Source organism: Rhynchophorus ferrugineus, unplaced genomic scaffold (genome assembly GCF_030347505.1).
Source record: "Rhynchophorus ferrugineus isolate W39M unplaced genomic scaffold, kcgeb_rfMv2 rfM4, whole genome shotgun sequence".
Lineage (NCBI taxonomy): Eukaryota > Metazoa > Arthropoda > Insecta > Coleoptera > Curculionidae > Rhynchophorus > Rhynchophorus ferrugineus.
The window spans coordinates 6,338,306-6,361,594 of NW_027472583.1; the positions used below are offsets into that span (position 1 = coordinate 6,338,306).

The 23,289-nt window shown below is 33.5% G+C and overlaps 1 protein-coding gene across 4 annotated transcripts in view; it reads right to left on the reverse strand.

The window, feature by feature from the left end:
- Positions 1-23,289, reverse strand: part of side-IV (sidestep IV) — a 573,009-nt gene that overhangs the window by 222,194 nt on the left and 327,526 nt on the right. For all 4 annotated transcript variants that reach the window (XM_076404299.1, XM_076404300.1, XM_076404298.1 and 1 more), the window contains exon 2: positions 622-754. In XM_076404299.1, the coding sequence (XP_076260414.1) occupies positions 622-754 (133 nt within the window). The remainder of the gene's footprint in view (positions 1-621; positions 755-23,289) is intronic.

The window sequence follows — 23,289 nt, forward strand, 5'->3', positions numbered from 1 at the left end:
TATTAAGTAGATATATGTTTTTTTTTTTGACAGAATCCCATAGATGTTTCTCTCTGATTAGATAAATCACATTGGAGCCTACACACATAACTTTCCAATTAACAGATTACCAAACAATACAATTAAACAATTAGTAATAATACAATAAATATCATGGATCAGATATACTTGAAAAAGTTAAGCTCATTAGAGAACATTTGAGAAACATATACGGCCGCAGATGATCCTCTTATTGTCTGAAGTTATTCTTCTTCGCTCTCCTCCCCCCACTTACTCAAACTAAAGCGGCCAATAAAATGGAGACGGTGCCGTCATCAATAACGGAGTTTCAAAACCGAAAAGCTTAAGTTAAAAAATGCCTTTTCCGCAGCTTACGATTTCCTGTCGGATTATCAAAAGAAAAATATATAGCTCGCGCGGCAGAGGTTTTTCCAAACGCCACTTCGGATCGAAATAAAAGGAACCGGGAGAAGATTTTCGGTTATCGATGACGGAAAAAATGGACGAACCAACGGCAAGAAGAGAAAAAAAGAACGCGTTTTTTTATACTGTTTGGTTTGTTATTGAATTTGTGTCCTTTCTATCAAATCGTGTCGGCGCTATTTGACGAGAAAAAATTACCTGTATAAGGGCTCCCCTATGCTCTCTTTGAACCACAGCACCATAGCTACGGCGTCATCTTTGTCTCGGGGTTCTATGTTGCACGGTAGGCCTTTCTTTCGTCCCAAAACACCATGTGCTTCTTCCATTGGAACTGAAACAAAAAATATTTATAGTAATTTCGACTATTCACGTCCTATAATATTTAATATTCTTGAAATACGTAAAAATGATTACTGTATGCTAATCATACAATACTAAATATTAAAAATTAGTAAATATATTATGATTAATATTAATTAATATATGATTATTGTATATCGTTTATTTAAAACGGGTGTTGTTGATGGGATCAACCTTAAATATTACGATTTTCTTTCTATAGTAGAACAGAAATTAGTTTCCTGGATCAAGTTATTTTGCATTAGTTATCATTGCAGAATTTGATCATTATTTTATCCCTGTAGTAATGGAGGATTTTATGTTTAATTTAGTTGCAAATATAGTCTTCTTTTCTGCACTCCATATAGAGCTATTCATCTAAACGTTGTATATATATATATATATATATATATATATATATATATATATATATATATATATATATGTATGATATGGCAAAAGATATGACTCCAGCAATTGACAATAGTTAGGCGGTAACAATTTGCTCATCTTACACATTAATCCCAAATGCCAAACCCGATCAAAACTTGTGAGACGTCCAGGAATATTGCAGGGCAGTATTTTTTTCCTCAAACGCTCTTTCAATAGCTGCAATTACTCTGTGCACTTGATGGAAATATTACAAATAAGTACCTTTAATATGAACTAATGTGTTAAATTATTGCGATTCAATGGTCAGTGTATAATAGACTGCACATCTAAATACTAAAAACTGCATGTACTGTATTTTGTATTCAGAATAAGACTTTTATTGATGGATTTGCTACATTTCTGTCTATGCTATAATTCATTGTTGTCGACCATATAGCTTTGTTGATTATATTATTTGCTTGTAGATGATGTTACTAGGTAGATTTGTTGAAAATATGGATTTTCTTCCAAGAAACCAATATAATTGTCTATATTTATATTGTGTTCCCTGTTCATTTATATTCTGTTATTTTTTTTACTGTTTAGCATCTAATTATTTTCCAGGCATTTACTCATCATTAAGTCTATTCCGGTGCTGGTTTTCCACAAATTGAACTCAAGCAATTTTTTACTGTTCTCGGGAATGTTCGAACTTAAAACAGAAAAGAACTATTTTGTCTAGGCTCATGGTTACCTTAAGTGGTAGATATTTCAAGAGAGTTGCATCGACAAAATCATAATCTGGTGCTTTTCGTTTTTTGAGAGTTCTTGGTTCTCTTAGAAACTCTTTAGAATGTACGCTTTTCAACGGTAGGCACATTTGCAGAGGTTTGGGCTAAGTTTTGTTCTCTATTGTATTATGTTGTTACATTTTGAAGGGAGCAAAAATTAAAGGTGCTGCATATATATAACAGATCAATTGAAAAGTTCCCGGTCTACCACGGTAAAAAAATTTTTGCCAATTTTTTTTTAATCAACATAATTCCCTTCAATTAATAATTAATTCAAAACTTTAACAAGTCAATTGCAAAATTCCCGGTCTACCATAGAATAAAACACATTTTTTAGCAAAATTAGTTTTTTTTATTCAACATGTTTCCCTTCAAGGGTGATACACTGATTATAGCGACCCTCCAACTTTTCGATACCATTTTTGTAGTACGACTTGCCCTTTGCCTCAAAATAGGCTTCAGTTTCGGCGATCACCTCTTCATTCGACGACAATTTCTTCCCAGCGAGCATTCTTTTGAGATCTGAGAACAGGAAATGGTCGCTGGGGGTCAGATCTGGAGAATATGGTGGATGAGGAAGAAATTCGAAGCTCAATTCATGGATATTTCCATCATTTTCACTACATTGTGACACGGTGCATTGTCTTGGCGAAGCAGCACTTTCTTTTTCTTCAAATGCGGCCGATTTCGTCCTTCAAACTGTCCAATAGCGCTATGTAATAATCCCTGTTGATGCTCCTACTTTTTTCAAGGTAGGCAATGAAAATTATTCCATGTGCATCCCAAAATACAGACGCATTAATCTTGCCAGCCGACTGTTGCAATTCCCATGCTTTGGAGCGGGTTCATCGTGTGCAGTCCACTCGGATGACTGTCGATTGGACTTTAGAGTGAAATAATGGAGCCACGTTTCGTCCATTGTCACATATCGACACAAAAACTTGGGTTTATTACGCTTGATCATCTTCAAACACTGCTCCGAATCATCAACTCGTCGTTGTTTATGGTCAAAAGTGAGCTCGCACTCTCATACCCAAATATTCGTGAATAATATGATGTACACGTTCAGTTGATATCTTTAGAGTATCTGCTATTTCATTCAATTTCAAATTATGGTCATTCAAAATCATTTTGTGTATTTTCTAAATGTTTCCGCCGGTAACAACTTTTTTTGGACATCCACTGCGTTCACCGTCTTCGGCGCACATTTCACCACGTCTAAACTTAGCATATCAATGCTTGAGGGTTGATTTTCCTGAGGCACTGTCCGGAAACTCGGTATCAAGCCAAGTTTTTGCTTCAACTGTATTTTTTCCCTTCAAGAAACAATATTTTATCAACACGCGATATAAGAAGATATATATAGATAGAGACGAGTAAAAGACCATCATTAATTGAAATAAAGATATGAAATTATTTAAGAAATAACTATATGTATAATAATAACTATGAAAGTATTACAAAAAAACAAATTTTTACACTGTGTTATAGTAATATCGACACAAAAATGCAGCTAGGTATAAGATCCTGTGTTACTTCTATGGATACCTCTGGTGTGGTAGTTGATTCTCAGCCCGTGCTATATGTGATATATACGAAAAAAAGTTGCGGGATCTGTATTCGAACATAAAGTTGACCCCACACGTTAATCACGGCCGGCGAGCACAAAAACAACACGAAAAAAAGATAAATAACTCGAAATTCGGGAATAAAAATCTCGATTAAAAAACCGCAACGGCGGGGCCCGTAACCGACCGGGGGTCCGGAATGGGGTGACGGGGTAGAGGGGACGCGCGAGGGACGACCACGATTTGCATTTAGAAATATCCGGGTATAAAACTAATTTATTTTCGAAGAGGCGAACGTAAAAAAGCTAAACGCCCCCATAATTCAAGACGACGACGGTCGAGACGCATTGCAGACAGGGAATCGCAAGTCGGACCAACAGCTCCCAAGACGCTCGTAAGATAAATACATAACAGCGGAGGTAATTGCGTTTTTTTCTCTCCTCTCGTGTCGGTTTTGTTAGATTTTAAACTGCGACTACCTTCGATCGCTTTAATTTCATTGCACGACCGTCTGGGGGACGCTCTTACAATCCATTGTGCGGTTGGTTCGATGCCCAATAACATATCTTAATAGCAGAAGCACCAGCAATCTCTCTCATCTTAGAGCTCGAATTTTGCTGTTATTATTCTCTTGGCATTCCCCAATCCGTCCAGTTTTTAATTACATGTAGTCATGACATTTTCTTATTATTTTCTTTATTAGAATTTCAACAATCTGCCCGTGGGCTATAAATATTATTATTTGATTTCCGTTATATAATATAACTACCCTGACGTTAAATTATATACATTAAAATTATAAGTATGTTATTCTCTTTCTACAATTAAAAACAATGAGCTAGTAAAGGAGTTTTTGTTCAGACGAAGAAGCAATTTCCGTAACTTTTTCAATACATTTCCTATAGTTTCTTCATTATTTGTGAAAGATAAAGCAACGTCATTTTAGCTGAATACTGTAATAATTTAGGAGAGTGTGGTCGTTGTGTAAACTGAGAACAAGCTGAGAACATCAGCATAAGGTGAGTGATTTTTCAAGAGTTATAATTATTTACGACCGTATTGAAAATACGCATTGTAAAAATGATATTGCCCCCTTACGGACTTGATGCCGAACGAAACGGGATCGTTAAGATATAAAACGATCAGATGGGTATATTTCCCTTGTCCAATAAAATTTTATTGTAAGACGTACGGAGTCGGGAGCCTCGCCGTTGTTTTGGATACGGTTAATATTTTATATAGTATAAGAGATTGTGTCGCCTATAAATATTAATCGAAATTTATGCCTCTAGAGTGGATTATGTATCCATACAGGGTGATCAATGAATTCTAAGAACGTATATTAACACAAAGATTTGATGAATTTGGTGTGTTATACAAAAACTTGGTAGTCGCAAACCAACACAATTTATACTGTACGATCATTCCTGTAAGAGTCATATCAGGTGAATATGGTGGTACCCTTGTGGGAAATTCTCTCCTACATATTTGGGGTTATTCGACTAATTTTCTCGACAAATTTCAGTCACTATTTCATTCAATTTAGCGAGGTTAAGTTCATTTGAAATTTCAGATTAACATCTCGACTATTTGTTTCCGGAATGAACTAACATTAAGAAACTGAATAGACAAAATCGAAAAATACAAACAAGATAAATGACAAATGACGTTCAGACTCCATGTTATCACGTCATCAGAAAAAACATGTTTAGGCAAGTAACAGTTGGTAATGTTAAAGGTGTTAGGGTCATAACAATAAAGGTACCAACCCAAAAAAGGTACTCCTAGTGGACTAAGATGAGAAAATATTTAATAGTATATCTAAATATTTAAACATTATCTTCCCAATAGAGCAAAGACTAGTTTTAAGTTTCAAAAGAAGGTTTAAATAATTGAAATACTCGCATTTAAGACAAACGACGCTAAATTGTTAAAGAACTGTTGGAAAAGTCAACAAATTAGCAAAACAAAGGTACAGAAAGATTCAAAATTGGACCAAAAAAATAAAAGTTGCACTCCCTATGAGTAGGCAGCACCCTAATTAACTCTAGGGCACTCTTAAAAATATATAACCAATCAATATTCTGTAGGTGAAGGTCCAGACACAGACTATTATAAACCGAACAAAATAGCTTACAAGTTTTAGTTTTCAGGAAATCAGAAAACACAGCAAAATACCAGAAATATAGAAAAGATTAAAGGGAAGAATCCGTAAGAAGAAATAAGACTTGAAAGTATTTGGATTAAATATTAATGTTTCCTAAAAATATTTAACAGGATCAGATTAATTAAATAATTTAGAACGGAATATCGCATTAATTGATTCACGTATTATTTATAATTACAAAATTACTCGAAAATCCCAAAGAGGGCGCAAAACATACCCCAAATATTATTACACCGACTGAAATTTATTCGAAATATGTCTGGAGAGCAACTGAAACACCACCACCAGCAACAACAACAACAACAACAGCGAAAAACAACGAAGTCCGAAAGCCGGGCCGAGGCATTTTCTCGGTTTAGGGTCCTCGTAATGAAAACCACTAATGGAAAAAGGCACGAGAAAACACCTCTCGACTTCTTGTTTAAATTATCGATGGCAAACAGATTATCTAACCGGTTACTTGGTAAACGATATAATTGGAAAAGTTTGGGGAGTGGAATGAGCTGGCGGTCGTGCCTCTGGATCCAGCGACGTACGTACAAGCGATTCGCCCGTGAGATTAATAAAATCTGATCTTCGATGAGGAAACTGCAAACAAAGTGTCGGGAACGCGTCAAATACCAGACGGGCGAGCGAGGAGCGGGGGATGGAAACAGGGTTTTAAAAGCCGTCGTCACCTTGGGCGATTTCGTTTACGATGTTTTCATTAACAGCTAAAATATTGGATGTGTACAAATTTACTTGCCCATTATCTTTGCAGCTTTATAGCTCGCTACTAATTAGGTCAGTTTCGGTTTCGTTCTCTTGCAATTTAAAGCTAGAGCGAGTTCGGTAGAAGTAATATTTCGGTTGCCATGGCTTTATCCTCGATTTAGTAACCAGCGCAAATATGTTATTATTATTTCATACATAAGGAAAATTAATTAATTTAATGAAAAGCTTTTATCTATTGTTTAAATTTGAAATTTATCCATTGGTCATGTTTCATGTGTTGTATGTTTACTAAAAACACTTCTGGTTTTATATTTCTCTGGAAATCTGCATCCTTGAACTAGGGGTGTCTTTCATAGTTAATACACTTTTTAAAACTTACGCCTTCTGCTGCGATGCTGTTGTTCGAACTGCTCTTATATTTATATATCAATTACCGCGAAATGATAAAAAAGGCAAAGTCAACCGGTCTTTTTTTTATTGATAATTAATTTTATTCCGGTTAATTATATAATAGAGATATAGAGATATAAATTATATAGACATATACAATAGGTCATTAGAAAAGTCCGGCCTACCATAGTAAAACACAATTTTTGGCAAAATTATTTTTTTTTTATTCAATATAATTCCCTTCAATGATGATTATAGCGACCTGCCAACTGTTCGATACCATTTTTGTAATACGATTTGTCCTTTTATTCAAAATAGGCCTCAGTTTCGGCGATCACCTCTTTACTCGACGAAAATTTCTTCCCAGCGAGAATTCTTTTGATATCTGAGAACAGGAAATAGTCGCTGGGGGCCAGATCTGGAGAATACGATGGATTAGGAAGCAATTCGAAGCCCAATTCATGGATTCTTGACACGGTGCATTATCTTGGTGAAGCAGCACTTGAATTTTCTTCAAATGCGGCCGATTTTCGATGACTTTGTCCTTCAAACGGTCCAATAGTCCAATTGTTAGTCTTACATTTTTCAAGGTAGTCAATGAAAATTATTCTATGTGCATCCCAAAATACAGACGTCATAATCTTGCCAGCTGACTGTTGCGTTTTCCCACGCTTTGGAGCGGGTTTATCGTGTGCAGTCCAGTCGAATGACTGTCGATTAGACTTCGAAGTGAAATCATGGAGCCCTGTTCCATCCACTATCACATATCCATGCAAAATCTCGTGTTCATTAGGCTTGATCATCTTCAAAACACTGCTCCGAATCATCAACTCGTCGTTGTTTTAATCAAAAGTGAGATCGCGCGGCATCCACTTTGCACAAAGCTTTCTCATACCCAAATAGCCATGAATGATATGATGTACATTTTCAGTTGATAGCTATTCAGTTTGGAGTGTCTACTATTTCAACGAATTTCAATTTAAGGTCATTCAGAATCATTTTGTGGATTTTTTAAATGTTTTTGTCTGTAGCAACCTCTTTTGGGCGCTCACTGCGTTCACCGTCTTCGGTGCTCATTTCACTGCGTCTAAACTTAGCAGACCAATCCCTGATGGTTGATTTTCATGGGGTAGTGTCCAGAAACTCGGTATATAGGCAAGGTTTTACTTCAACTGTATTATTTCCCTTCAAAAAACAATATTTTATCAAACGCGAAATTCCTTTTCATCCATTTTTTTTCACGACAAATGTTGCTTCACTCAAAATGCTATAATTCAGAAACTAATGATCCGACAACTGTCAAATTTATACACGCATCTTTCGGGGGTTAGAGCTAACTAAAAATATATGGATTCAGTTTTAGTAGCGCCATCTATGTGTCAGGCTAGGGACTTTTCAATTGACCTGTTATAGATAAGAGCCTTATGATATGAAACCCTATCGATCACACTAGTTATAATATGAGAAATGGTTTCCTACAAAAAAAAATATTATTTTATTTAAAACACTATAGTATGTTTTAGAAAGTAAAGGAATTTGTTGAACGATTCTGGATATGTTTAGAAATTTTAATCTTTTTAACCTATCACATTAACAATCTTGAAAAATATCGTACAATGCTGCAATTTTAATATATAATATATTGTTATTTACAAGCAAACTACCAAAAAAATCTTACTAAAACTATATATATTACATTGTTAAGGTCGCGGCTAGGACGACAGAGCCAGAATGTTAAAAATCAGTCGAATGGAACTAGTAGAACCAAAAATAGTAACTGAAAGAATACGACTGAAACAGTTGATAGTAAATAGAAACAAAATCTGTCGGACCGAAAATAGCGACTGAAAATACTCAACTGAAACAGTCACTGGTAAAATAGTAGTATCAGTCGAACCAAAAATATCGACTGAAACAGTCGTTAGCAAAAAGTAGTCAATTATTAAAGAGTCTATAGTTGATTTCGGTCGATAGTTCCCAACACTAGTTTTTAACAATGGAATAAGGAATTTAAATCACGTAATCTTATCATTACACAGAAAAATTGTGGCAGTATTATCACTACATAGTATAAAACAAAGTCGCCTTTTCTGTCCCTATATCCCTATGTGCGCTTAAATCTTTAAAACTACGCAACGGATTTTGATGCGGTTTTTTTCAATAGATAGAGTGATTCAAGAGGAAGGTTTATATGTATAATACATGCATAATATACTAAGGCAACATTGCTAATTTTAGAGGTTTCTAACGTGATGTCGTAAATTAACCTATTTTTTTAGGCTTATTTAGCAATTAGCAAAAACGCTGCCTAACCCTACGAGTTAGATCAAATTAATGTACTACAGTATTGTACATCATAAAAAGGTCTACAAAAAAGTCCGCGATGGTATATGTTTATCTTTTAGGGATAACCCACATTAACCATTTTTATTGTTTACTTTTTACGTGAGAAAATGGCTTATTTACGAAGCTATTTTAAGCAATACGGCATTAATCCTTATCGAATTAAGTACCTTAAATACAGTGTGCAATTAATATAGATCAATATGGCTCCTTACAGCATGTAAATTAAACAAATATTTTCGGAGATATTACAAATTTAAAATTTGCGTTTAAAAATGTGTAATGTAATAAAAATTGTATGAATTTAGATATTCCAAAGATAGCAGGAAATCTTCATAGTAAGTATAGGGGAAGAGGAATTATTTTACTCCAAATTTAATGCGTGCAGGCCAAGGGCAGTAATGAATGAACCAAAAATACTGGATCGATTTTAATAATGTCTTCATTGAGTGACATAGGCATATATATTTTATGCCCGTGCAAAGTCGGAGCGGGCCGCTATGTTTTTATATACAACGTTCATATTTTTTCTGTAGTGTATTTAATTTAGTATCAGCATTGCACCCGTGCGAAGCCGGGGCGGGTCGCTAGTTATAATTATAAGCAAAATAGTATGTAGTACATCTGTTAGTAATTCAGTAAATAGTTATAGATGAATAATAATAGAGCTATATATATATTTTTTTCTTGATTGAAAATCTTTCTTTTGTGAGTCGCCCCCGTACCGTACGAAATTAATTTTCTATAAATGTTCCATTTTTCACGGCATTCTTCTCTGACCGAGCTCGGCTGTGCGCGTCTTTCTCGCGATAACTCACAATATGACGTGGTTCATTTATTCGCTGACAGGTTTATTAGATTTACTTAGTTTTCTCTCGCGTCTATTTCTATGTCTTTATTGCTCGGACGTAGTGCAAATAAAGCACGGTTCCGCCGCCTGACCTACGAACAATATGGCGGAAAAATGATTAATATCCCTCCGACGGGATTCGCATTTCGGGTCGCGGAAGTTTTTATTTCCACTCTTGTCCGTTTGGCTTTTTTTCGCTCGGCCATTCATTCCGTTCTTTCTCTCCCCGCACGCCCATCTCGTTTCGGTCGGGTCCCAATTGACCCAATGACCAATCGGGTCCTACGGGGGATTTCCTCGAATACCGTTCCCGGTTTAATCACACAATTGCTTGGAGGTCCTGAAATTGTGATATTTTTATACGGATTACCCATTTTATCTACTACTATATGCTTGAACTTACCGTTCCGATAATTTTTTAAATTTAAAAAGTCATTTATGTTTTTTTAAGTATTCCTTGGATATATGGTCTATTCAAAATAACAATGAACTCACGTCACCAATAACAAGTCAATTGTCCGCGTCCTGACACATAGATGGCGCTTCTAGAACTAAATCCCTATGTTTTTAGTTAGCCTTAATCGTCAAAAGATGCGTGTATAAATTTGACAGCAGTCGGATCATTCGTTTCTGAATTATAGAATTTTTAGTGAAGTAACTTTTGTTATTGTGAAAAAAATTGATAAAAAGGAATTTCGTGTATTGATAAAATATTGCATCGGAAGGGAAAAATGCAGTTGACGCAAAAACTTGGCTTGATGCCGAGTTTCCGGACACTGCTAAAAGAAAATAAACCATCAAGGATTGGTATGTTTAGTTTAGACGTGATGAAATGAGAACCGAAAACGGTGAACGCAGTGGACGCTCAAAAGAGGTTGTTATCGACGAAAACAATAACAAAATCCACAAAATGATTTTGAATGACCGTAAATTAAAATTGAATGAAATAACAGACATTCTAAAGATCTCAACTGAACGTGTACATCATATCTTTCACGAATATTTGGATATGAGAAAGCTTTGTGCAAAGTAGGTGCCGCCCGAGCTCACTTTTGACTAAAAACAACGACGAGTTGATGATTCGGAGCAGTGTTTGAAGATAACCAAGCGTAATAAATCCGAGTTTATGTGTCGATATATGACAACGGATGAAACATGGCTCCATTGTTTCACTCCGAATTCTAATCGACAGTCATCCGAGTGGACTGCACACGATGAACCCGCTCCAAAGCGTGGGAAAACGCAACAGTGGGCTGGCAAGTTTATGGCGTTTGTATTTTGGGATGCGCTTAAAATAGTTTACATTAACTACCTTGAAAAAGGAAGGACTATTAATAGCCACTATTACATAACGTGATTGGACCGTTTGTAGGACGAAATCGCGGCCGCATTTGAAGGGAAAGAAAGTGCTGGTTCACCAAGGCAATGCACCGTGTTACAAGTCAGTGAACAAGATGGGAAAATACATGAATTGGGCTTCGCATTGCTTCCTCATCCACCGTCTTCCCCAGATCTGGCCTCCAGCGACTATTTCCTCTTCTCAGATCTCAAAATAATGCTCGCTGGGAAAACATTTTCGTCGAATGAACAGCTGGTCGCCGAAACTGGAGCCTATTTTGATGCAAAGGACAAATTTTGATGCGTTCTACAAAAATGGTATCGAGTGTAGTAATTAGAGGGTCGCTAAAATCAAAGTAATATTGCCAAAAATATATGTTTTGCTAGGGTAGGCCAGGGACCTTTCAATTGACCTGTTATGTTTAAAGATTTGCCTGGCGCGATTTGAAAATTCGTTTTACAATCAGACAATATTTTCGTTCGCATTTTATTCTGGTTAAAATGATACAAAGATGTCTGATTCGTTCGAACATTTAATCAATTCAACTAGAGAAAGTCGTTCGGTTGTCAAATGTATGTAAAATTCTTCAAAACATTGCTGATTAGAGATAATATGCTTTTGAAAACATGAAAATGACGCTACAAGATGAATTTCTATCATGTTAAGTAAGAAATATGAATGCTCTTCTTAGTAACTCGTAAGAAAGACATGTTCAAACCTCCTCTACCTAAAAACGTTTTACGTAATCAATGAATAGGCTCTAATACGTAGCACAAAACACTATAATGATTGCCAATGCGATATTAATCCAAAAATAGCGAAATGCCTATCTGTAATCTCACCTTTTCAAATTTATATTTGCCCGTGGCATGTTAAACAGCGATTCGTACACGATTGGAGTGAATTGCCGATCTAGAACCGCCGCCGCCACAGTCGTCTCCACCCCCGCCCCCCTCCCCTTCCGGGTTCACGATAATCCCCTTTAATATTCTCATTCGGAAGAGCTCTTAGAATGTACCCGAAAACTACTTCGACGAGCATTTTAAGGTTTTAATAACTCCTCTTCGGCCCGGTACCGTATTAAAATTTGCATAAATAATAAACGTCGCGAGGCTGTTACGGTAAAAAGGGCCCCAGAAAACTACAGCTTTCGCTCAAAAACGACAAACGCATTATTATGTCTACAAGTTTTTTTGTCGAAGGTTTTACGGTCTAGTTTTATTATTTGGACTTGTATAATGGGCTGAAATTTGACAAACGACAGATGGTTTGTTTGGTAAAATTGTTTTACTTAAATAATCTTTAGTTTAGTATATGTGGACGTTAATAATCGATATTTACTTCCGAGAAAGAAATCCAATATTTACTTTAGGTCAAGAGTGAATTCTGACTGACCACTTCATTCATATAACAAATATTTTTGAGTGCTTATTATCCATGCAATTTGGAAAAATATCATAGGGCTGCGCAGGACAATGGACAAGAAAAACTAATATCAGTGTTCGCAATGCTGAGTGATTAGATGTAAATACAATTAAGGAATGTAGAAAAGAAGTGGCACTATTTTAGAAAAATTTTGAGAATCTAACTTCTTAGGATATATATGAAACGTGTCAAAGATTTAATATAGATGATGGGGGATTGTCTATAGCAGGTTTATTTGAGAAGCTAATATCCAGAACACATTCAGAGTTGATGATTGTTGCACTGTGAATAGGGTTGTTATCAGTCTCTGCCTATTTTTACTACCTTTTGTTGTTGAAATTTTTTTCCTTAAGCATGCTAATTCAGATTTAATTTAAGCTCAGATTTATTTTGTAGGAGATCCGTTTTTATGAATATTTATTAACGTATGTCACTGTAATCTACTTTTTGGAAAATACTAACAGGCCCAGAGCTATATGACTCCACAGGGCGTTAAAATTACATGAGTTCCGTAAAATAAATGACATCGTATGAGGTTTATTTCAGAAATGAATGTAATGTAGCTTCGACTATACAAGATTGAATACTGTTGCTGCCAACATAGTGGATGACTTTAGAACCTCAGGATGTCAATCAGCCCAACGTCCTACCCCTCAGGCGTACTTCAAAAATAGTTCTCTTCAAAGATACTTGAAAATGAATACTGTTCACTAGGTAATTGGATAATTTGTCAAGGGTAATGAATACAGACAGACAATACGGAACTGACAAGACATGTACATGGATAATTATTGAAGAAAATGTATATAATATATATATATATATATATATATATATATATATATATATATATATATATATATATATATTAAATGAATATGTTATGTCAACTGTTACCAAACTTTAGATGTCACTAAATACGAATAATACTATTATCCCGTTCATTAACATTGCTAATTTCGTAGCAATCTGGAAGCAAAACTTCGTTTTAAAGGGCATATAAAAAAAGGAATTCGAATTAGAACCCAAAACAGATATATGTAATTAGAAAGATAATCTAAATTATCCTTAAATAATATGTTACTGAGGTACAAGAAAAAACTATAACTTATATGAACTTGAGCAATTCAGTTATAGTGATGTTCTGCGACAAGAAATATCAACATAACACAAGTACTTCAGACTAAAATCCTGAGAAGTATTGTGGATGCACCTAGGCATTATTGGAAGAATTAATTACACCGAGACTTTCAATATTCGTAGAGGATATTTTTGAAAAACCGATTTCAAAAAATAAATAAGGAACTCACTAAAAATTAAAAAATAATCAAACCTAGATTTTTAAGACAAAAAATATTTTAAAATAAAATATGGACATAATAATCGTTATAATAACTAAATAAAAATTAAAAAAAAACTTTATTTCATCTATCTACTACAGGTGTTTTATATTCTAGTATATACACACAATTTAGTTTAATACTTACCTAAATCTATTTATCTATTTACATTATAGTCGGTGCCGAGCAACAAATTGGATTTGTTTTGTTTGTAATTTAATTGTGTGTATATGTCACACATTTATATTATTATTTTTGTGTTCTTTAGGCTCGGCACCGACTTCAAACTCATCAGTTAGTAGTAGTTAAAATAATATTGTAAATAGATAAATAGGTAAGTATTAAGCTAAATTGTGTGTATATAGAAAAATATAAAATACGTGTAGAAGATAGAGGAAATAAGATTTCTGTTTATTTTTATTTAGTTATTACAATGATTATAATGTACATATTTTATTATGAAAAGTTTGATTATTTTTTAATTTTTATTGATCTCCTTATTTGTTTTTTTTTTCAATTTTTTGTTAAAAATATTTTATTTTTCCCTTTTTAGTGTTAAATATTTACTCAATAAATTACGCAGTTATTTTATTTAATATTACAATAGGTAGGCCAAGTAAAAAACGCAGACCGTATGAGGGAAAATAGGAATAAAGGATTAATGATTGAAAATAAGGAACGCTTCAGGCCCCGGGGCCCGCCATCTAGTCTAGATGATTTGACAAATGTTTTAACTAAACTAAAACAAAAAAAAATTATAGGCGCCAGGAATTGAATGCGCAAGATCCGTGTAGAAGCTAAACACTTTAACCGTTACACCATAGAAGCAGTAGTCTACAATATATCCATGAGGTGTTATATGCTACAGTTAGTGTTTAAAAAGCAAACTGAATGGCTTTTTCACTGAACAACTTCCGATTTTCCGCCGCATCAGCCCAGCGATAATATAATAGACAAAAATCTGATTATTTTAGATAAAAAATGTGACAACTTTGTACGTGCCTTTGAAATTTGAGCGTTTCCGTCGATTTACCACCCCCACCCCCTTTCCCCCCGTCAGATCATGACTTAGGTAACCATTGGGACCACCTGGGAAGTGCACTCTTTCGAATAAAAAAAGAATTTTTTAAAATACAGCTCCTGAATAACACTGAACTAGTATGCAGACTCAAGATAACCATACCATGTTATCCTGTTGTATAGTATATAAATTCTATTTTATTAGAGACTTAGTGAAGTCCAATAGGTTTTCCTAGACAAGAACCTAATTTTAAATCCATGTAGAGAGACAAATTGTAAATTAGTTGGCAACGCTATAAGTAATAATATATTAATAAATTTAATACAAAATATATATTTATAATCAAAATTCGTACTGACTGATTTAACCCAGAGTGTATAAGATTATAATTAAAATAAGCCAATTATAATTTTGATTAAAACCGATGCGGTGGAGTTCGTGACTGGAGTAGAGACCCGTCGCCTGGCCGTATTCAAAAATTTCCAATTTTAAGACACTTTCGAACTTTCCGACATAATTAAATCCGATATCTAACACTTCTCGGTTTCTTCTTATTCGAGGGCGACGGCAGAGACACCGACAGAGAGAACGAGGAAGAGTATCCGGCGCGCTTCCAAATTGATTTCGATTTAATTAAATCCCACGTGGAATAAAAACCAAACACGAAACCTTTTAAAGGGTTACAAGTTCCCGGGTTATTTTTCCTGCGGGATTGCCGTGCCTGTCGCTGGCGACGACGACCACGACAGCGCCAGACGGGAGAGAAAAAGGACGCCTCTCCCGTGAAAAATGACAAAAGTTACCATTACCCTTTCTAATATAAAACGCACCGCGCTGAGGGTTCGCGGCGGGGAACTCGAGAGGGGGACGAGATAGAGGAGACGATAAAAAGTCTTCTCGCGACCTGAACTGTTTCTGCTTTTCGTCTTCATATTTTAAATGGCTCCCAGCCGTCAAATTTCACTTTAATAAAGGGAAAGTGACTGTGGAAAGTTTCCAGAGTGGTCCAGGTTCGGATTGGTATTTTATCATTTCTTACCGACGTCTGGTAACTACGGGTCTTAGGCGAAGAGTTTTGTGAACAACAGAACAATTTTACATTATTTGTATTACGCAGGTCTGCTAAAAATATTCTATAAATTGTTTAGGTTTTATGTCGTAATATGCATTTATGCACGTGCTGAAATAGAGAATTGTATTTTTATTGATTATCTCTTACATTAGATATGCTTAGTATAATTTTAATATATCAATTAATTTATTACTACCGTTCTGTTATACTAGCATTAACACACAAGCAGGCCGTTCACAGGATTAATACATCAGTATGTATTTCCCATATTAAAATATTATTACTAATAACTAAAGTTGTATACACTTATACACTAAACAAGTTCGTGTGCTTTGGTATCCTATATATTGTCCAGTAGCTGTATTACTTCCAAGTTGCTGTAATGTATAAATATTATATCATATTTCAATGCGAAATCTTGGATCATTTCGTAAATCCATTCAATTTTGAGGTTATCGTGCAGCTCTTTATTGGTTACGTAGCGATAAGAATTGGTAATTGATCGTAGAACTTTGTTTTGGCCGGGTTGGAGAATGATTGCCGTTTTCTCATAGGACGATACGCTTCTTGATACTTTAGGTAACTATATTAACCCAGTTGTTACATTACAATAACATATAATTGATTCAAAACAATAGTGACGTACGTCATCAATATATGTCTGTCGAAAGAATGGTACATTGGGTCACTCATGAAAAAATGATAATAAATATAATGTAAGACAACAAAAGTTGATGGAAAAAGGTAAACATTGTAATAACTATCGATTAGGTTGCGTTAGTCATAACAATTGTGAATAATTCATTGCAAATATATAGTTCTTCATGCTGGAAATAGGAACGGTTTTATTCCTGGTGCAGAATTAGTGTTTTGCTCTAAGTCAAAGGGTGACTACCATGGAGAATAGAATTATAATTTAATTTTGCAGTGGTTTGAAAATCAGCTTCTGAGGAGCTATGATAGTCTATCAGTTATTGTCTTTGACAATGCAACATATCATACTATGGCTGGTGGAGAAGATCCAGATATCAAGAAGGACTGCAATTGAGGAATATCTTATAGCGCATAAAATAAGTTTTGAAGAAACCATGTTAAAAAATAAACTATTTCAAATTGTTAATCGGTATACATAAATGAAATATTTAATTGTATTTTATGTTGTTATATTTATATTGTTAAAAATTATGACCACAGAGTATTACGTCCTCGTCCCTTTTACTGTATATGTAGTCCGATTGAGTTGATAAGTATTGGAAAGAGGTCTCGTGAGAATCGTGAGCCAAGTTTTTGATATATTGGAAATAAACAACTTAGTTATTCACTTTATTAGTGTTTCTGAAAATAACAGTGATTGAATAAAACATTATGAATTTAGGTTTATGATTAAATGCTGACGATTCCCAAGACGGGGTGATGAAAGAGGAAACAACAAAAGGTCAGTATAATACTAATATACTTTAACTATAGGAATTTATATTATAGAGTGAGAAAACTTTATGAGAATGTGTGTTATTGTTCAGAATATACATGAACGTTTCGTTAAAATGTTTGAGGATGGAAATAATACTAACTGTTTTGCAGATATGGCGATGCAGTGATTAAATCTAGTTTTATCAATAAAGATGTATATAGGTCGTAACAGAACAACCTCAGGAGAAATACAGTAATATCAAAATGACTTTACAAGGCAACACTATACCGAAAGACACAAGAACATAAAGTATAAAAGGTAAATATGCTCTCTAATGAAAGTTAAATATATTACTTAGATATACAATTGTAATTGTTAACAAGATATACAATAAAGGCTTTCGGGGGATACGGTGAATTAGGATTTCCTGTTTACTTCTTTCGTTACAGTATTAGTTTGACGATTTGTTTACAGCCAGGGTTTTATGATTGGCTAAAAAATGAAAGATTGACCTCCATAAAGCATTTATTTTTTCAAATATCTGCCATTTTACCTTCAACACCTTCCTTCACCTTTGCTTCTCAGATGCCTAGCAAATTTTTAATTATGAATTTCAAGCAATCTTCATACTTATTGTAAATTCCTACTAAGAATTGGGTAGTTTTCTGATTAAATTTTTTAGAATTTTCGGTTTATATTAAATATAAATTATAAGTAGTAGTATAAATAGAACGAAATATATACATGTGACTCGATGCTTTACATAAAATATATTTTGCAGTAGAATTTCAAATGTTACAATATTAATAAAGCAAATAAAATGTGATTAATATGTTTGTAAATACAAAACCAGTTTAACTAACGCAACAAAAAGCATTATATAATTGTTCGTAAATAATAGCACAAAAAATATTGTATTGTTTATATTGTTATAAAATGTTATTTAAACGATTTCACTGAGTTAATTTTTCACGTAATGTTGTATCTTAAAATGTTCTTATTTTAAGGAGATAATTCTCAATCAAAACTAATGGTAACGCTTTCTTCTGCTATTTTTAAATAAAAACTCGCTCTTCCTTTTCTATCTAAAATCTATTAACATAAACCTTGATGCACGTGCTCTTGTTTTTAACAATTTCAGCTTCACTTTCCGATAATACAATAACTAAATTATTATATTATTAAGAGAGAGAATGTTAAATGAAAGATGAAGAATGAAAATAATACATATTTATGATTTCAATAAAGGCAATATTAAGACGAATACAACAAGAAAATGCCTAAAAAATTGTTCGTATTTTATTCAGAATATTTGTAATATTATTCAGAATTTTTAATTGAAAAATCTTTTTTATTCTGCATTCGAAACATTCTCCGAATAATTATCGATATAATTTCAGTCATAAAAACCTAACGAGTGTTTTATTATTAAGAGCGCTATTTTTTCGTCGAAAAATACCCAACTAATTACCGTTATTAAGGTCTAGAGTTCTAATTAATATTTAAAGCGCTCCCAAGTTATGAGTGATTCGGGGCAGTGGGCGGAGGATTCCTGTAAAAATTTGCCGGAATAACAAACAACATTTAATTACCGGGATTTTACTTGAGTGTTAGTTTTTTCAACTGAAGGATTAAATACTTTTTTTATTAATTATGTATATTTATTATGTTGTTAATGAATATGAATCAGAATATTCCTTGTATAGAAATTTAAATCTACTTTAATATGTTCAAGATCATATCAATGGGAGTACATTCACTCTAGGATTTTAGTGGATATTTCATTTCATTCTTCATTAGTATAAAATGAAAATTATACAAAATGATTAAAATATAGACACAGCCTTACCATGAACTTAGTATCAAGCTATTTATAAATCATTTAAAATAGGTGAATATAACACGTATATTTTCATTGTCTACGTTGAGTTTATCTTGTTTTGAAAGTTTACAAAAATATGACTTATGTATTATATTATTATAGTGTATTATTATACTCTATTGAGTGTTGGAATTGAAATGTACCGTCATATTATCTATAATTATTTTAATCGAAGCTATACTGTGGTTCACAGAGCAGGTTGAAAGACGATTTAAAATAGTCAGTTTAATTTTGGTAATAAAGATTTACAGAATATGCTTGTTGAAAGCATCAAACATTTCTAGAATTACCTAAATGTTTGGGTTATGATTTGTTAACAGTGAACAAGCACCGGAAACTGTGAATTCAATGATAAAAAAGAAAATTATAAAACAAATCCAACAATATCGTAAGGCGTTTCCTGATTTTTGTCCTGTGACTTTAACGGTCAGAAGGGAAGGGATTTTGTATTGCATTATTACCAATAACGAGACAATTATCTATTACAATAATCCTAACCGTGCAATGTTATAAAGGTGAACCTGGGTGATTATCAACATTAATTGCAAATCGAATTATATGAGGGTCCAAGGTCATATTATGTATGTACTAAGATCAGAAGTGTTATTAGTTAAAAATAATATTAATATTTGTCTAACAGTAGCATTTATTAATTTTCCTTTATTTTCGAGAAATTACTGATATTCTACTTTTAATATAACCGCAAATTCAGCTGTACTGTGAGATGATTAAAAATATTACACAATCACAAATATAAATTTACGACTATGTCCTTCCAGGATTCGAATCCGCGACTATTGCTACAGTAAGTGGACGGTCCTGTCTTTACCTCTGCGCCAACCAAGCTGGCAATGTGACATTTGACATAGTTATTTTTAATATAGGAAAGTACAAAAAGTCTTATTTTATTTATAGAAAATATAAAATGTGAAGAATTAATATATGTGTCGTTTTCCTTAAAGAATTAGTTTAATAATATTTGGCTACTGTTAATATGTTTTATTAATTTGTATTACATTATACATATAAGTCCCTATATAAATTACTATTTTTAGAATATTATAGCTGTATTCGACAAAATGTTGTTCTAAATATTTTGAATAGTGATTATGTTTATTCCCTTTATATTCTCACAATATTGGAATATTCTGTAAATGATGTTATGATTTTTAGTCAAACAAATTAGTTGTTAGAGTAGATATTATGATCGTGAACTTAATAAAATAAAGATTTAGAACAACAAGATTCTCTACATTAGAGATTATTCGACATACTAATGAATGATTTGAATTGATTCTAGTCTCCTCTAATGGTTTTCACGAAAAAAATTGATTTGATTTATCTATAGTTTAAAAAATTATGTTTTTTTTTATTTTAAAGGTCATTCTTTGGTTAATTTTAGTATATCAATATGCCTTTTTCATTTTTATATAGCTGTATTTGTGACGACAATAAGAAAATATCAAAGTCAATTAAAAAAAATATATTGAAATTACATTGAGATAGCCAGTTTTTGAGGCATCTGAGTTCTGAATTAAGACTTGAGATAAATTGTCTCAGCAGATAGAATAATTTCACAGTCTGAGGTTGGAAATATTAGAATATACTGGTCAAAATAGAGTATTTTGCAATTAATGACAACAAAATTTTATTCGAAAAAACTTCGAACACTTTTCACTTTCACATTGATTCTTTTAATCAAAATATTTTAGTCACTATTGATGACTTTATCACTTATTTATTGACTATTTGATGTATGTTTGTTTCCTCATATTTTGTACACAAATTCGGCCCATTCTTTGCTACATCTCGTCAATATTCTCTTTTTTGCAGTGCCTTATCGAAAGATTTGTCCCAGATTGACCTAGTGTGCTAATTTGTGCCGTCTCTTCTATAAATATGTACTATAAATTTCACCACCATCAAAGTTGTCTCTTTTTCATGTCCCCTTGCAATAGCTGAACTATTTGTATACATAAAATCTCAACAGTCTACCTTGCTCTCTATACTTGCATCTTTCAATCCAAGGTATGTTCTTCCCCTACGCTTCGACAGTTATTTTGCGTTATTTCATACTTTTTTAAATTAACGGTACGAGCTTCCAGATTGTAATTAAATCTGCGTTTCATCGCTTAAGTTGCCATCATCAAGACATGTTCTTAAATCGAATTACCAGTCCGTGGATCTCAATGAAAGACGAGACAACGTTCCAAAGGACCGAAACCAAAAGAACGCAGCTTGAGTGGGTGGGTTAATAAACCTTTAAGGACGTTTTCATTGGCGCTCATCTCCGTATATCAGAAACCCACCGCCTTTACCTCCACCAACCCTCCCACCCTCGCTATAATCAAAGCAATTAAGTATTCTACGCGTTCGCGTCATTAAAAGAGATACACACACACAGACATACACGTACACGTATATATCTTTGGGCAAAATCTCGTTTAAACCGGCAAAATCTATTTGACTGCGAATTGGGAGGGATTATTTCCCCGAGGTTTACGTTCAACACGGTGAGGCGTAAATTATAGCCTTAATACCGGCGAACCTACCTCCGCAAAAGCCTCTCTCCCTCCGACCCCCCCGGCTCTCTTTTAAACCCTCCGTCATTCCTCCGCCTCGCGTAACCCGATCGCAAAAATTGCGTACGCTGGGAGGTGGAATTTATATTTTTTCGGTTTCTATTTGTTTTTAAATTAAAACAGGTTCCAACTAGCCGATTATAATGTTGAGCGGATTGATGGAAAACGCCGTCCTTTTTTGCGCTATGTGCATCCCGTTCCGTATGTGGCGGAAATCGACCGTTTTATTATGTTCTTTTTGTCGGGGCTCACGCAGGCATGGGACGGTCAAATACGCGCCAGTTTGCGTTGCAGCGGGTTGCAAATTTGGACTGACGCGGACAAGCATTTAGCTCCTGCTGAACGGTTCAAATTAAACGGGCATTCCAATTTAAAAAAGAAACAAATGTTTATATGCAATTCGAAATGGATTCGAAAACGATTCTATACAAAACAGATAGGATTTTTAATTACTCTAAGGCTAGATAAATAGAACATTAGGTACATGAATTTACTTTATTCAGCGATATTTATTGGTGAAAATAAAAGTTCAAATCGATAGTTTCAAGATTTCTCTAAATAAATTAGCAGCTTTCTATTTAGTATTATTAAGAATCGCCCAGTTGTCGAAATTCGACCACAATATATTAAATTATTTCAGTTGGTCTCCTAACAAAGGGTGTAATTTAAAAATCAATATTTACTGAAACATGTTTTCACAGTATTTTCAATATAAGATCAGAAATATATTTCATATAACATTATACATAATAACAACAACACATATAACAAAATATATCTAACTGGAGAACCAATAGTCACTAATTATTCTTAAATGGCATTTAATCAAATCTAATTGCCATTAAGTTTGAATAATCAACAAAGTGTTGATAAGTTTAAATTAATACACCACTGAACATTATAGAAAAAGTATCATAAGTAAGATTATTTTCAGAAATGTAATAGCTTCGGGGCATCAAACATAAGTATATATAAAAATTCTGTATTTATATGTTATTAATATAAATAACAACTAATAAATGGAGTAATGCATGTTTGTACATAAAAGAGAAAATATGTGAATAAGTCAAGTTTGATATTGATATTTGACTTTAATATAGAATATTAAAACAATTAGGAACACAACTAGCTAATTTAATTTTTATAATTTAAAATGGTATATTATAGGAGTTAACTTATAATCATTAAAATTAACTACTGTCTTTTCAAAGCTTAGTAAAATAAATAAAATACTACAAAAGTTCAAACAATAAAATGTCG